The 18,196-nt window shown below is 34.4% G+C and overlaps 1 protein-coding gene across 1 annotated transcript in view; it reads left to right on the top strand.

The window, feature by feature from the left end:
* The first annotated feature begins 3,086 nt into the window (after positions 1-3,086).
* LOC150093910 (uncharacterized) overlaps positions 3,087-18,196 on the top strand; it is a 112,290-nt gene continuing 97,180 nt past the window's right edge. The window contains 2 exon segments of the mRNA XM_090412918.1: positions 3,087-3,170; positions 14,064-14,123. Of these exon segments, the coding sequence (XP_090269044.1) occupies positions 3,087-3,170; positions 14,064-14,123 (144 nt within the window).

Here is an 18,196-nt window from a genome sequence, read left to right as displayed (position 1 = left end):
CACAGGGATTGCAGTTTTTTTTATTACGTTATAATAACCATTATTACGATATTGTAATAATACGATATCATATAAATTTACTTTATTATATACCTTTTTTTTCCTCATCTCTCTTCCATATCAGAGATATTTAAAATTGTATAATATGCAATGGGAAAACAGTTTCGTTGCGATTTCATAAAAGAATGAACTAAACTGATCCTAGAATTTCCTGTTAAATTTCCCTTGTTCAGGAAATTTATTTAAAAAAAATGAGTTGGGATTAAGCTAATTTAGCCGTTTGTTGGATTGCGCGTGTGGCGAATAAAAAAAATAAAGCGCTAATGAAAAAGGAATCGAAAAATTAATTTTTCTCTCTTCAAGAGTTCTCGCGTGCTGATATAAATACAACAACCAAAATGGAACAGCTATTAGGCTATTCCGACACACTTAACGAAGTGAGACACGTTATCAGTTAAACCGAAATGAACTAGTTTGGAACATGGCAATTTATCCATCGGAACTTATCTGGCCGATAAATTGCCGTGTCGAGTAATAAAAGGAATAGATTACACAAAAATTGGAATTGGAACGAAAAGGCTTTATGTATGTTGTCTACTGATTCATTGTAAAAATTTAAAAGCAACAGTTAATCATAATTTTATTATTCAGATGTGTCGTATTGTAGAAGGCTTAATTAAACAAATAAGCCTTCTACAATACGATACATGCTGAAATTTTTGTCTTAAACAAGATAAAAACTTTAGCATTTAAAGCACCGAGAGTAATCTGAGTTGGAAAAATCTGAAAGTGCCAATGATACAATTTTATGATTAATAATTTAGCAATATTTATGCCAAATAGAGAATGGCTAGAGGGCGCTCAGCATGACTGAATCATTCCAATGAAATGATTTTAGGTAAGAAATTATTTTATATTTTGTAGATTCTTAGGTAACGGGGTTCTTTAGATCTTTCTCCTCCTCTTCCCATTCTTCTAAAGGGTCACATAAATTCAGACTCCTAGCTACGTCACGTCTCAATTTTAAAAGTAAAAAGGAAAGAAAATGATAGAAATACGTAGTCGTTATTTTGCTTTAAGATTACCAGATTTCTTTACTTTTGTATTTGTAACTTCAACAATTTATCACATCCTCACTACCATATTTTGAAAGCAGTAGCTTTCCCAGTCAACATATAAGATTTAAAAGAATTTTTCGAATATTTTAAAATTATTAAATTGTGCTGTTTTAATCAGAATTTTTTTTTTAGGATTTTTTTTTTTTTTTAATTCTTAGATCTCTTGACAATATGCCATACACTAGTGACTAGTTCGAACAAGTTCTCATATATATAGTGAACACCTGGTGTGTGTGTGTGTATATATATATATATATCGGTATAATCATTGGATGTAGCAACAGAATCTTAACAACATTAAAGTAAATAATAATGTAACTTATCTGGGTAGGAGGAGAAACTTACATAATAAAATAAAATGGTGAGGTCCTAATGGATAACGCGTCTGACTTCGAATCAGAAGACTGCAGGTTCGAGTCCTATCGGACTCGCGTTTTTTGACGGCCTGGCTGGCCGATGGTTAGCGTATCCGCTCTCCAGCCAAAAGGCTGCGGATTCGAATCCCGCTATGGGCATGGATGTTTGTAATTGTGAAAATAGTAGTGGTGGTGACGGACGGTAGATGTCGTTGGTGTAGTTGCAGTTGGTGAACTGAGTGATGGAGACAGAGAGTTGTAGAGTAGGTACCCTCTCCTCGATGAGTCTTTGGACTCCCTGGAGGTGTCACGTAATAATAATAATAAAAACTCAGAAGTTTTTTTTTGTTGTTGTTTGTTTGTTTTCAGTAATGGTCACATTTCTTTTATTGGCGATCTGTCGAAATCCGTTTAAAAATATAGATAAACGGATTCAAAAAAATCTGTATTTGAGATTGATGTGCATGGACTGATTTTGGGAAAAAAAATAAACAAAATCCTTTCATATGTCAGAAGAGCTGATAAGAAGAATATAATTTTTGGTTGAGTAGTTAAAGCCTAAGCTAGGAATTTGCTTTGGGTGCTAAAATGGACATACTGACTTAAAGAAAAACAACAATTATGGTGAATGTATTTCCTGTTTTTTGCCGGGGAGATGGCGGAATAAATCTCTTGGATAGGCTAGGGAATATATATATATATATATAGGTAGGTAGAGAGAGAAATCCAGAAACGCTGATCTACTCATACTGGCCACTGAATTAGAAACCTCTATGCAAATATACGTAAATAACACTTACACAGCGTATATGCAAAATACTTACACAGCGTATATGCAACAGAGCTGACTGTTTTTCAAAAAGTGAGATATCTTGAGTGGTTAATCAGTAGGAAAACAACCCACTTGCTTGTTTAAAAAGCGTAACTTTAGTCCTAAGACAGTCTGTCAAGAACGAGATCGCCGTCGTCTGGGAAGGCTTATACGGACAAAGAGAACTTCCTGTGGGCACCAATTAATCGAAGCGTTTAATGAAGGTCGTTTCTGACCATATCTCTCCGAACTGTACACAAGGAATTGAAGAGGATTAGCACTGATAATCGCATGCCTGTACTGAAACCACTGATTTCTGCGAAGAACCGGAAAGTTCGTCTACAGTAATGTCAGGAACACCGTGACTGGACGCTGGAAGACTGGAAAATAAAAAATCATGTGGTCCGACGAGTCGTAGTACTTCTTGTTCAGTACCAACGGTAGGCAAGGCAAAGAGTTCGGCTAGAGCCCCATGAAGCAACGATTCCGACTTGCCTTGTTGTAAACACAAATCAAGGTTCTGGAGGTGATGCCATAGTGTGGGACATGTTCTGTTGGTATGGAACGGGTCTCCTGATATTGCTGGAAGGGCGGATATCATCCAAGAAATATCTGAACATTGTTGTTTGTCAAGTCCATCCTGCAATGTTGACTTTTTATCCAGCAAGTGACGGTTGTTTCATGAACGATAATGCTACTGTCCATCGCACAAGCATTTTTCAGTAGTGGTTCAGCGAGCACGGCAGCAACTTGCACCATCTTCCTTGGCACCGCAAAATCTTGATCTGAACCGCATTGAGAATGTATTGGACGTTAGAAAAACAGATCCGGGAGCAAATTCTCTTCTCAAATATGAGCCAGTTAAAGCACTCTGGTGAACGCCTGGTATGTGGTAGACGTAGATGCAATCCAACACCTTATGGAGTCTATGCCAAACTGCACATGTGCTCTAATTCGGGATAAAGGATGTTCAACACGGTCATAAGTACAGATTTCCAATTCAGTGGCCGGTATGTATAGAAGAGAAGAGACCAAAAAAATTAATTAATTAAATTAAATAAAAAATCGCTCGCCTAAAAACTTTCACAAACATTCAGTACTACAGTAAGATTCGAATATTTAGATTGTAGGTGGGAAAGCCAAGAGGCTAATCCATTCTTTCACTCAGAAAGAGCTTGTAAATATACGCATATGCGAGCATTTATGTATTTGAAAACTATGGGGGTTATAGTTATCAAATTTTGTCAAAGTGACAAAGTACACTGATTTTCAAAAACTCACGAGAGAGGTTCGAATGTTAATCATGAGAACAAATAACACCTTTTTTTTAAAAAAAAATGTTATCTCTTTTAGTAGATGTCGCGTGCTTTTCCCTATAAAGTCTGTTTTGTTACCGGGAATGCATCTGTAAATGGAAAGCGACCTGTTCCTTTTGCAGACTTCATCGTTGCATATTAAAAGCAAGTAATATTCAAAAAGTCTGTTTCTTTTAGAGGTACTGTTTCACTTCAAGAACATTATTTTTTTTTTCTTTCAAAATCATCATGAGAAGCAAGCATGTCCCTCTACCCGTTAGCAGCACATCCCATAACATATCATATTAACTTCATATCAAATAACGTTGGTAACTGGCTGCGTTGGTGCCTTGAAGAAATTAATACAGTGGTGTTCCTCCCCCCCCCCCTACCCCACACGAATATTTCACTTGACAATGCATGATTAGGTGCGTTTCACAAAATGCTAAATCTATTAGATTCGTTTTGTTCCTCAGTTCTGGAATGTTAATAAACTTTATTTAAAATCGAACTATTTTCAGGAACACAATTACGCAGAATGTTTCCAAAGAATATAATTCCACTCGGGTCGAATGTAAATTAAATTACTTAAACTTTTATGATCTTTACCACGATTCGTTTCATTATCTCAGTTTAGGTTTAAAGTATTTTACGAATGATATTAAATAAACTGTTCTCAGTACATAAAAACGACTCAAAGTTAAGTTGTTGTGATAGTGAATGATGGTTGTCAGACAAGAACGTTTTTTGCAAGAAACACCTTCAGTTTGGTGAGGGAATGGCATTCCTCGTTTAAACTTGATCAATAGCTTAATCATCCTTATTTGAAATGGCCCAGACAATTTCATCCTTAATATAATGTAAACTCATATCTTTCTAACTAGAGAGATGCATATTATCGACTACGTCACTAATGCCATACATCAATAAATTCAACAGTCGAACTCGCTGTGTTTGTAACATTCTTTACCGCTGAAAGAATGTTGTTTTAGATTTATGTTTTGTATCACTAATTGGTATCACGTTTGTACATTATATCTCTAAGATTAAATCTTGGGAATTTCGGGGAGGAGGATTTGTAAATTTTTCAAAATTATTCAATTTCGTAATCTCAGTGGCTCTCAGTTTAGTTATATTAGATACGAAAAAGGTGTGTATATACTGCCAAAAATGAGAACAAAATGGGTACCTAATGCCATTTTTGTATTTACTAATGACAACATTGGCAGATATAATTTTTTTTTCTTTCATATATATTTTCATTCAATTTTCTCTAAGCAAAAGTCTTAACAACCTTACAAGCTAATGAAGAAAACTTCTTTCACAATTGCGCTGTACTCATAAATAATACCCTTATAATAGATTTTATACTGATAGCTAGCAATACAAAAAAACAGAATTCAAAAAAAAAAAAAACATACCCAGGAAGCAATGTCGGACAACAGTCCGATAGTATTCTTAAGTAGGTACTTTAGGTAGTTACCATATTTTATGTTTTAAAACAATTAATAAAGAAAGGTGAATAAGAAAGAACCCATAGATATATCACTCGAGAACTAAGTATTCTCAAACTAAGTACAGAAAGATGGTTTAATGTTAAATCTGGTGTGAGACAAGGATGTACGGTATCTCCTCTGTTATTCATTATCTATATGGATCACATTATGAAGGAAAGTGGTATTAAACATGATATCAGAATTGGAGATGTTAATGTCAGCTCTTTGCTTTATGCGGACGATGTTATACTTCTAAATAAATCCGCTACAAGTTTGCAAGATTCCCTGACTAAATTGAATGACTATTGTAATAGATATGGTATGAAGGTCAGCAATGAAAAGACAAAGACAATGAAAATAGGTAGAATCGTTGAAAATGTCAACTGCGTTGTAAATGAAGCACCTGTGGAACAAGTAAAACATTTCAGCTACTTAGGCACGATTTTTAGTGAATATGGTAAATTAAATATGGAAATAGACAACAGAATCAACAAAGCTGGTATGGTAGGAAGTCAACTGAATAAATTCATATGGAATAAGAGAGAAATTAGTCGGAACACTAAATTAGCTGCATACAAGACAGTGTTCAAACCAGTTTTAACTTATGGATCTGAGAGCTGGGTCAGAAGTAAACCACTTGACCAAAGACTAGAGACCGCAGATATGAGAGTCCTGAGAAAGATTAGGGCTGTGAACAGATGGTATCAATGGCAATATCATATTAAAAACGAGGATATAGAAAAGAACTTGACATTGTCAGCATCCAGGAATGCGTTAGCAGAGCTAATATCAGGTGGTAGGGTCACTTAAACAGATTGGACGAGGAAAGATTAGCAAAACAAGTGTTCTCTGCCAGGTTAGCAGGAAAACGACCCAGAGGAAGACCAAGATATAGGTGGATTGATACGGTACAAAGTGCCTTAGACAATAGAAATATAAGATCTGATAATGTTGGAGTCTTGACAAGTAACAGACTGATTTTGAGGAAAATTGTAGATAGGAAGTTAGTAATGATGTAAATTTTTCATGTAGTACTATCATATCCTGTACACCCCTTGAAGGTACATGTCAGGAATTTGATGATGATGATGAACTAAGTATTCTCAGGAATAGACAACTCTTGTTCTCAATCAAAACTGAAAAGTAACAAAAAAATAGTTGTAGAAGTGGACAGACAAAAGATGAAAATGAAATGGCGGAAATCAAGAAAAGAGTGGAGATAACAAAGAAAATACCAGATTTAAAAAATAAAAAAAAATTGAAATATATGCTTATATAAGCATACGAGTCCATATAGTAAGGTACGATAATTTGTCTGGGATAATTAGAATCATAGGTTAATGAAACTAAGAATTAATACATTTCCTGTACAATACATGTTGAACTTATAAAATATATAAATAATTCGTGATACAGGAATTATCATTTTTTTTTCCAATTATTTCAAAATTCTGTCTCGAATTATTCTACTACTAGTAAAAAATCGCCTATTTTTTTGTCTTATTTTCGTTTCAGTAACACTAATTATATTCATATGATATTTATGTTATTCTTCTGTTACAAATGAATTACAGAACCTTCTGATTTTTTTTAATTTAAATTAATTTTTTATTTTTATTTATTTTATTATTTTTTTTTTAATTACGAGTTAAGAAGCATATACCTGACAGCACTTCAGGAGTGTTATTCTGGTTCTGGACACACTGAATTGTAACACCTGAGTTTTAATCTGTGAAATGTAGTTTTTAGGTGCGTTTCGCAAGATGCGAAACGAAACACCGCGTCCGATTAATTTCTTTCTGTCTGTCAGTGCACAAAGGTAGACTGATTTTAATTCTAATGACTACAGGACCCCATTATAAGGATTTTTTTCAACTGAAGGTTAGTTGTACGGACGCGACAGAGTTTTTTCCTCTGAGAAACTTGGATCTTTCATCCACCAGCAAAACTGGTCAGAAGAACACATCAATTACCAGATGTAATGCATCCTCATAGCCTTAGTTGCATTAGTTATAATTTTAACTAGCCCAACCCTGTATAGATTTAATCTAAATTCAGTTTTTGGAATCCATACAGAAATTTACACGTTCAAAATATGGCAATTTTGGAAGTTGGAATTTGTAGCAATTTGGCAATTTTCAAAATTTCACAATGCAGTAATTCCACTCGACTAGCCGGAATCAAATGAAGGATATTTAGATATTCGCTAAAATCTAAAATGTTAACATAGCTTATTTGTGGTTAGTCGGATTATTTTATTTGCAAAACGATTCGAAATAATAATAGTAACTTAGGAATGGAATTGTATGACCACTACATAAGCCCAAAACGCTTGTATCCCGAGTTGTGTGCTAAAAAATGGTGCCACTATATAATAATGCGCTTACGAAATTCACCTTTTTATGGCTGTCTCTCATCATTTCCTTATTTGTTTCATTGCTTTTGAATGGTTTCGTTTGGAAGAATATGAACGAAGCACGCACGCGAACTGAATCGTTTACCTACTCTGAAGTGAATTGTTAAATGAAGTTATTCCAATGCAGTCATTCTTATAGTTATATAGTATATGCACATTAGGAACTGCTAACACATCACAGTGTCATGATGTTGTTATTATAGCTGGTATCAACTGTGCTACAATCAGGTTCAGTTTCTCCTTCTGTGTAGACTAGGGAAAGAAGCTGAGTGAAACCAGATGGCATCCACTACACTAATACCTGAACACAAACGAATCGGGCATGAACTGGCGAGTATCTGAAATTCTATATTCAGATCAAAACAAATGACGATAAATATTCTGCTGTAGTACTTAACTAACAGGTATGTGACGAATCCGAGACAATCTAAGAAGTTTTACAATATCATTTTTGTATTGACATCATTTATCACTGCAATTAAATCTCTAGTCATTTTTGATAGTTTATTTATTATTATTCGTAATATATCTGATCTGAACCGTTGGTGTAAATGTCGATTTACACCAACCTTTAAAAACTTGCAGATTTTAATGAACGATTTTTAGAATTACTGCCGAAACACACACGGATACAGTCAGGAATTCTTAAGACGATCCCTCCGGCCGGTCTGAATTGTTAGCTATGCCGGTCCCGAGCCCGGATTAAAATGGGGAGAGGGGAATTGCGGTGGTGCCGTACCTAAGGGGGGCTCACGGCCGTTGAATCACCATACGAAATGAATGAACTGCCGAAACAACTAAGACTGCAAGGAGAGAATATTAGGTGGGTGTTAAATTTTGCGTGTTCTCCGGCCTGGTTCAGCAGCGTTCTTAAATAATAAATGTCCTTAAATTATTATTATTATATGTAATACTCCTTTGCATCATTTTGCGTTTTGTCCGAGAAAATCGTTCGTTTTAAACCAGAATCCAGGTGACTCGACAAATTTTGATAAATTATCCCAAATTTCAATTCAAACGGTCGAACCAGTACGGAGAAATACCATGCACAAGGATAGGCAAACGATTACGAATTTTTTGAAACGCGCCTAAAATTTCATTTGTTCTGTTAATGAGTGATGCGAGAATGCTGTTTCGAATCGAATTTTTACATAATTTCAGTACTTACTGTAGGCACTCCAAACTCTATTTGTTACCATAATTTTGTATCATCTTGTCTAAATTACTATCGAAAAATGGTTCAGAATGGACCAGAATTGAAATATCTATACATTTTAGTAAAGATTTCAAATACCAACAGATTTTGCTTAAAAACTGATCATCCAGAGGGGAGTTGTATATATGGACTGTTTAAAGCACTCCTGAACAAGAGTTTTAAAATTTTTGGCACTCTTATCCTTCAAAAACTTTCCCAATGCTTTCATGTTTGATTTCTCACAAAATTGACCATACTGTTTCTAGAATGCAGCAATTTGCAAGCTATCACGCCGTTCCCAAAGATATATCATTGAGAAAGGGAGTGACGATCTTTAATTATTTTATAAAATTACGTAATTGATTACAGAATTGCCATAACAGTTTCATAAAATAGGACGTTAACTGCATTTATCTATGTTACCATTTATTATCACCAGTTGCAAATAGAAACAATTTTGGGGTCTTAATTTTGTCATTAGAATGATTTAGTTAAAACCAAAATAGAAACGGCTTTTTTATGTGTCGATCCTAAACAGGGGCGGCTTGTGCATAGGCACTGAGGAACTGCAGCACTCCCAATTTTTCTCGATATATAAATATATTTATTAATTTATTTATATTTGCTTGTAATATTTAATTTTATCATCAACAATCCTATACAATTCTCTTATTTTGTATAAAAAATGATAAAAATCCATCTTGTAGCACTTGGAGGGCGAAGGACGCTAGTAGCACTGTTTACCACAGTGTCATATTGCTACGCGCTGAAGCATATGCACGTCATAATGAGATGCGAGCTATTAGCGTAATGCGAAACTGTCCGTCGCGCAGTTCCACTGTTGTTTATATGCAGTTTGCGCAAGTAGTAGAGTGTTCATAAAGCTTATCGTGTTTACTCCGTCTCTTTAAATATTTGGACATTACAATTAAAGGATTTAATTGTAATGTTCAAAAATTGTAAATCCATTCCTTTAATTACAATTAAAGGAATGGATTTTGTTTTTAAGCAATTTTGAATTATACTAAACTGTATAATTTTATCGATAATAAACAATATTTTTTCATGTTTAATTTTTTTTTTAATTTTTATCATAATTTTGACATTTTATACAAACACGTATACACTGTACTTACAGTGTGTATGTATATTTCGAAAGTTGCAGCACCCCCACGGTTTCAAGCCAGTCAATTCCATCCAGCTAAAGAGGAAACTAATGTCACTTATCGTTTTGCCATAACAAGTGGGTAAAAAATATTCACTTGCTCTCAATTGCAACCGTATTTTTGTATATATCCATATATACAGCTCTCACCAGTGAGCATACCTTCTGGCTAGTTGTGCCTACTTTCAGGCATAAATAACCTGAGTTTCGGGAAGCAAAAATTCTGCTACTTCCATATGCGAGTTATCTTCCCTTGAAAGAGAGAGTGGAGGGGGGTAAATAAACACCTTGTAAGCATTCTTTGCATCGTCAGTACCGCCTGAGCTACTGTGGCTCGTTTGTAGTGCAAAATTAGCCAAACCGAAAATATATGTGAGTACATAAGCCAAAAGTGGGTTAGTATTTGATAAACATTTGATAAACAGATATTTACAAAAGCATACCACTGCTCGATATAGCTGTTCGAATAACGCAAATTTGTCCCAGAATAGGGTCGATCTCGCAAAGACAATGAAAATATGGACAATCGGAAGTTCAGTTCTGAACAGTTTCAAAATACATTTTATAAGACCTTGATTGAGGGATGTATTATATTGAGCAGTAAGATAACTGCTGTGAAATAATTTTCTTTTTTGAACCATTCCTAGGTCAAGACCGGTTGAAGTTTTTTTTTTTTTTTTTCTCATTAGCAGATGATTTTAATGCCAATAATAATAAATTGTTTTCTTTGTTGCTACAATGGACCATTTTTATTTCCAAAAGGATTTTAAAATAAAACTACTGCCCCCTATTATTTTCAAAAAAAGAAGGAGAAGGTTAGCTCTAACTTTTTTGGAAGATTGGTAAACATCTGATCTCTTGTCTTAGCTGTCACAGATAGCTAGACCCAAAGCTATCGATGATTTCGTAGACATTGAGGTGGGATGGAGGGGAGAAGTATGGCAGCCAACTACCGCCATCTTGTGGTCCCAGACTCTAGTAGATACATATTGTTGTTTGAAATAGCGTGAATATGGATTCTACGGTCGATTTTTTTTTTTTTTAAGTTGCGGGATTAAAACCGGAACTTCGAGTTGAAAAAAGTCCTACTTGCACCGCGAAAGATCGATCAACTCCTGAAATAACTGAAAAAAAATTTCTTATGAGGCGAATAGAAACGAACCAATAACGGACTTTCTTTTTGGTAGCCTAGTACTAATGGAAGCAGATCCCCACAGAAGGATGCTGAAGGATAATAAACAATTCTTCAGAGCGTCCATGTTTAATGAAATTTGCTACTTAGGATCACCTTTAAAAATTGTAGCGTCGTTTCACTTGGCTCTTACTAAAATTAGGTAAAACAAAATTATTCATGCAGTACATAAGTGAAAAAACGGCTCTGGTTTCAGTCGTTATGATAATGAGGAGTGTCGCTATACAAAAATGCTATTATGAAACACTATTTATTTTTATTTATTTTTTTTTTTTTTATGATTGCTTGTGATCACGTTCGTACTTAGATTGAAGTGATTCGATGGATTTCCTAAACACCAGATTTCATCTGCCAGTTTGCAGTCGTTTTGGCAATAAAAAAAAAATAAACCGAAAGTGAACCAGATGTACATATTCCAGTGTACATCTTAAATCCCAGATAGCGGAGTGACTGTAATAAGGAATACAGATATCAACTTTCATTTCAGTGAAATCCATCCAGCAGCAGCCAGATTACATAAATAAATTCTACAGCTGAACGGACAAAATAAATGCGATAGCGCTTTTGTATTATTTATTTATTTTTATATATTTATTTTATTTTGAGACTCGCCTAAAATTCGGGATAAGGGAGTGGGTAGAATTCAAAATTAGTCTCTCTCTCTCTCTCTCTCCTCAATTTGGGAATGCGGGAAGGTATGCAATTACTCCTTTTAATTGACTTTTTTTTTTACTTCTTCCATTGTTACTTATCGTTGGCTACAATCAATACCATGTGCATTTAATAGCCTGCCCATATTAGAGCTACTTTGACAAACTACAAATATTACATTCTGCCAAAGTGACGAACTTTTTGTCTATTGAATAAAGTCTATTGTTGAAATTAAGGGGATAAAAATCCCTTGTTGTTTTACAGCCAGTAAGCGAAACTCTAAGATCGAGAACTACGATCTATGAGTTTCATGCCGAAGAACTATCGGCGAATCCAAGCGTAAGTGACCACTTGGTAGTACAACACCAAGGCAACTCGAAGCAAAGGTGGAGCAAGCTCCCTCACTATCCTTAATATTTTCTCATAATGTAAAAACACAGCTCCTAGGAGATGTAATACTGTCATTACATTATGAGGAAAGGTCACTACCCAGACCGGTTTTCGCTTACTGGCTGTAAAACAACAAGAGATTTTTATCCCCTTAATTTTAATTAAGGTCGCCAGAAAAATAGCCGTTTGGCTTTTCATCTTAGTTATAATATATAGGCACACCTTTATGGCATTCGTATAGTGAAGGTATGTAAGTTCTTTTCACTTAAACTTTGATATCGATCTTGGATATGGGAGATGAGTTAATCGACCGTGAGATGCCGTGATTAATTAATACCCTTGGAGGGTAATGGATGGCAATGCTGTAGCCAATGAAGTTCTAACTGAAGCTCGGCTATTGCTGTTACCCTCCTGCCATGATCAGAGCTTTAATAGCTCAATAACACCTTATCCCTACACTGTCCTCTACAGATAACGGGGAAGATGAAAAGCATTCTTGCTTCGTCCCTTTAAGCCAGTCCTTATAAGGGCTTTGATATCATCCAGGTCTACCTACTCACTGATGAGACCTCAAAAAAGGTTGAAACCGGTCTGGGTAGTGACCTCTCCTCATAATGTAATGACAATATTACATCTCCTAGCAGCTGTGTTTTTACATTATGAGAAAATATCAAGGATGTTGAGGGATCTTGCTCCACCTTTGCTTCGAGTTGCCTTGATGTTGTACTACCAAGTGGTCACTTACGCTTGGATTCGCCAATAGTTCTTCGGCATGAAACTCATAGATCGTCGTTCTCGATCGTAGAGTTTCGCTTACTGGCTGTAAAACAACAAGGGATTTTTATCCCCTTAATTTTAATTAAGGTCGCCAGAAAAATAGCCGTTTGGCTTTTCATCTAAAGTCTATTGTTATGCTGTTACTAACAGTTCAAGATTTCAGTATGCGGATTTGAAACTCCATTTCCTAGTATAAATGGCCATGCAGTCTTTCATATCTTTCGTTTACTATTTTTAACGTAACCCCCCCCCCCCTCCTCCTACACATACATACTTTTTTGGTAATGTATTTTATTTTACTTGATATTTGGTACCAAAATCTCCGCAGCTTTTTTTTCTACAAAAGAGAGGTGGGGATTAATTAGGATAATGTTAACCTTTTCGAGCTTTGGGGGATCATCCATAAATTATGTAGTGCTTTCGTGGCATTACGACATTAGGCTTAAGAGCCGTTATATCATATATGTGACGCGTTGTAACAGAACTATAGAGGATCTGAAAATATTGTTACGTTATTTATGAATAAACTGCTACAGTAGAATTACTTTATCCTATGAAAATATGCATAGCCAGCTGAAAACAATTTGATCAGCTGTTTTTTTTTTTTTTTTTCTTTTAAGCAAACGAAAGATAGAAACGAAGAACGAAAGGAGGAAAAGCAAGTAGCTGAAATGTCCCCGCGAGGTTGGGAGGAGGAAGAAAGAGGGGGAGAGGAGGGTCAAAAGATTAAAAGATGCTGTTAACTTTATTAGCATTTGTTTTTACATGGATAATGCTAAAATCATTTTGGCATTATCCATGTAAAATATAAAATTGATTAAAATAATTTTCCCCGTTTTATTTACTTATTTATTTATTTTTATTATTATTATTTTTTTTTTTTTTTGCACAACAGTTTTGTTAATTTCGCATTCAATATAAGATTATGGACGTGCACTTCAAAAACTATTGATTAATGGCATTTATTCTTGATAAAAAGAAGAAGCGTTTCCTTTTCAAAAAGTGACCCTTGATTATTAATAAAAAGAAGTTTAAGTATTTTATGATGAACAAGAAAAATTATAACAATCATTTTTCAGCTACATAAATGCACTTGAAGAAAACGGGAAATGCTTTATACTTCTGCAGGAAATACGTTGACTGGATACTGACATGTTTTATTAAATATTTCATACTGATATGTATATTTTTATTTTTTTAGAAAAAGTTGAATGAAGAATTAGTTATTACAGAAACTAATTCTGCACACATCATTCATACTGTAAGATCGTTTTTCACCAAAGAAACGCATATACAATGCGCTAATGCATTTACTTTTTACTCCTCCGACAATCGGCATGACAGATAAAGTTGGCTTGCTGACCAAGTCCAGCCTACCTGTAAATAGAAAACGAAGAACTAAAGGAGGAAAGCAAGCGAACGAATGCAAGCAGCTGAAATGTCCCCGCGAGGTTGGGAGGAGGAAGAAAGAGGGGGAGAGGGGGTCAAAAGATAGGGAGGCAGAAGAAATCTAAAAATCAATTTCGGCCAGAGTACGTTTTGCACTTTCATTCCCTATGATTGATCTGACATGGACAAGACATCCGCGAGCGAGGGACCATTCAGCACGGCCTGTCCTCCAAAATTTAATTTGCTGCTGGACGCTATGGCGTGCATTTAGAAATAGTCTGTAGCTTGTGGAGAGAGAAGAGGAGGGAAAGCAGGTACGAGCAGTTCGGCCAGTAGTCTGGCTGACGAGTTTTCTCACCGAAACTCAGTTCGTCAGATAAATGTAGATTTCACTTATGTTATTTTAAACGGGGGAAAAAACGATATAAAAACATTCCGTTTGGAAAGTCTGCTTTGGTTGTTCGTAGTTTGGTACACACTCGTTATCAAGTGCAATATAAAATGGTTTTGTCGGCTGCTTGAATTATACAAAATGATATGTCGCATTTACAAATCCAGTTATCTGGATACAATCATGTAGTAATTTAAATTACTAGCAAATAATATGGGCAGTTCATTACTCATAGTGTTTTTGCTCATAGCATTGTATTCAAGAGAAAAATAAAATTTTAGTGGGCAGAGTGGGAAATGGCTGCTGTGTAATATCTGGTGCGCGCGCGCGTTGCGTTCCTTTTTTTCAGAATGAAAAAATAACGAGTAATTAAATCAAGGATGCAGAGAAACAACTTTTAACAAAGATTGTGTATAGATTATGGGCAGACAGGTAATTTATTGAATGACGTTATGCAGACCGAAATGCAACAAACAATTTTAAAAAAAATTACAAGATTTAGACTGAAGTTAAGGAATTAGATAGTACAGCTGATAGGGAAAGCATATCATCTGTTTACAATGAAATGTATTTATAGTATTTGATTCCCTGGAGGTAACAATGATAGAAATGGAGAGATGACCCATCCCCTCAAATACTTTTTTGAATTAAAAATGTTAGTGAAAAATTGAAGTAAAATATATTAAACTCGGAATAATTAAAAACTATATATATTATTCAAATTTACAAAAAATATATGAAGTATTGGGAGGACACCTGATTTCTGAATTACCCATTCAGTATTTATCAATTTCTGCTTTCAAAGCTAGTTTGAATCTATCATCAGGAGACATTGGTATGCACATGATAGAGGAGCTGCAATTCTTTCTCTTCCCCATGCATTGAATCATACTACTACATAATATGTATAAGACTATTGGAATTTTCTGGTTATTCCACTGTGCACAGAAATAATAAAAACAGATATGATAGTAATGTTTAATGTCATAATTCTGGAATGTGACAGTTATCCTTTAGTTGGAAAAGATTTGAGTTTGAATCTCATCAGGATACAAAGAGCCTTTATAAGGGAATATTTCACTTGAAGGGGAATTATGTTTTCTTCCATAAACTTATGATCCTCCTCCTGCTCGCAAAGAAGACAAATCAGTATGAGAACATATTAGCAGACAAAATAGCATTATGAAAAATTAATTGGTACTTGTGGATAGAATATACTGAAATAGAAAAGCATGAAATTTTCATATAATAACCAAGAGACTAAAGAAAAATAAGAATTCAGTTTGTGTAAGTTATCAAATTCGCACTGTTTAGTTTAACAATTTCCCAGACTTAAAAAAAGAGTCGTCCATCATTGTGAATGAGGTGTTGGGTGTCTTCGGACTCCTTGGAGGTGTCACGAATAATAATAATAATAATAAGTAGTAATTATTTGATCAAAGGATCCTATTACTAGCATTCCTTCCATTTTGTGCAACACCAGATTTATGCATTACTTTATCCATTCACCAGGACTTCTCTATGCTTTATTATGTTCATTAGCAATTTCAGCAGACACAACAGACTAAAGATAAGAGGGTTGCTCATGTCATGTCAGAATTAGGTTCTTTTTTGTTGTTGTTCTTTGTTTGTTTGCTACTGTTTTAGTTATTATTAATGTAGTTAATCATATGTTAAGCAGCACATACCTAATTAGTTAATTTACTTCAGTTTAATTTGAATTATTATTGAGACAGTTTAATGATTTATCACAATACAACAAATAAGAAAGCAATTTTATTACTAATATTTCACCTACACTTACTGAGACATTTTCAAGAGAAATTGCAATATGATTGCAATGGCACATAATATATAATTGAATAAGGATACAAGATTTCAGCAAGTATTTCAAATTTCTGATATCTTATGGGTATAGTGAAATTTTTTAAGCAGAGGATGACAGTCTCCCAAATTTAAATTTAAATCTTTGACAGATTTATTTTTCAATCAATTTTATTTGAATTAGAAATGTTTATATTGATCACGCTGATTCTCAGAATAGCCTTTCACTTTTGAAGTGGAGTCTTTTTTTAGAGTAGCGGTTTTCCTCCATCTTATTGCTTGAAGAAGATTGAGCAAATGATCTGTTGGTTCATTTTTTCTATATTTCATATGGAAGCAGACTATATACCCAATACCCTTCATGTAATAAGATGAAGCTGCTATATCCTAAAAAGAGTCTGTTTCAGAAGTGAAAGGTTTATTCTGGGAATCAGCATGTGCTCTACAGTACTTCTAATTTAAATAACCTTAGCACTAAACATAAACTATCAAAGATTTCTTTTTTGGAGAGAGGGGAGGATGTCCTTCTCTGCCAGAAACAACAAAATTAACTGCTCTTGACTCTACTTGGAGGGCCAGAACATTGGAATACTTGAAACGTTGTGATCTTATTCATCACATACCTTTTGTGATTGCTTTGTGATTAACCTTGAAAATACTCCAATAAGTGTAGGCAAAGTATTGATAATAAAATAATTTTCTTACTTGTTTTGTCATGATAAATAAATAAAATTTTATTAAAATACATTCAGCATATGCTAGTTTTGATCTGGGGAAGTTTTGAACTTCCCCAGATCAAATTCTTATTCTCGACAAATATAGCATTTGTTGACAACATGGTATTCCTTTACTGTTTGTAAATTTACCTGTTTATTTATTTATTTATTTTTTTGTTTCTAATAGACCTGAAGAAGCCCATATTATATCTTAAGATTTATGCATAAAATTTTCTTTTCATTGGAACTGAAAAGATAAATTTACCACAGAGTTTGAAAAAGATACATTCTACCATATATATATATATATATATATATATTTTCCTTCTAATTAAACAGCAAATGGAACTTTTCCTCTTCATTACACAGAGGCTTAAGTGCCTCATAGCACTTAAGCCTCTACACAAGAATCATTACACAGGAAATCAATGCACATTGGTTCATAGCTATATGCTACCTCTCATCACCAAACATGCAAAAAAAAAAAAAAACCTACCTTAATCAAAACATTATGCCACAAGATCTGTTACAAGATTATAGTAATAAAAAAAAAAAAAAAAAAAAAAAAACTACAGCACTAAATCACCTCCTACAATGACCACTGCTAAAGGGGAAAAAAAGCTAAGAATATTGTTTGAAAATCACCTGGAGGGAGAGGAGACTAACTAGTTGACCCATATAATTCATATTAAAGGGCATATGTAGATGGTGGATAGTGACAATGTGTAAACAGAGGATTAAGTAGTATAGTAGTGTGTGTGTGTGTATATATATATATATATATATATATATATATATATATATAGGGGGTGCCCTCCTGTTGGTCAATTTGTAGAGCCTCTGCTACTAATGGCTCACAAAAAGTTAAGCAAGTTTGAGTAGGGTTAGTAGTTGGAAGGGGAACAATCGTTCGATGCTGTTGGCACACTCTCCCTCGATGAGTCCTTTGAACTCCCTGGCGGTATCACATGATGATGATAATAATAATGAATCCTTGGAGATGTCACATAACAA

Source organism: Typopeltis vanoorti, chromosome 23 (genome assembly GCF_054136105.1).
Source record: "Typopeltis vanoorti isolate ZY-2024b chromosome 23, IOZ_Tvanoo_1.0, whole genome shotgun sequence".
Classification (NCBI taxonomy): Eukaryota; Metazoa; Arthropoda; class Arachnida; order Uropygi; family Thelyphonidae; genus Typopeltis; species Typopeltis vanoorti.
Note: the sequence above shows the minus strand (reverse complement) of the source record. Positions and strands in the feature narration are given on the sequence as shown.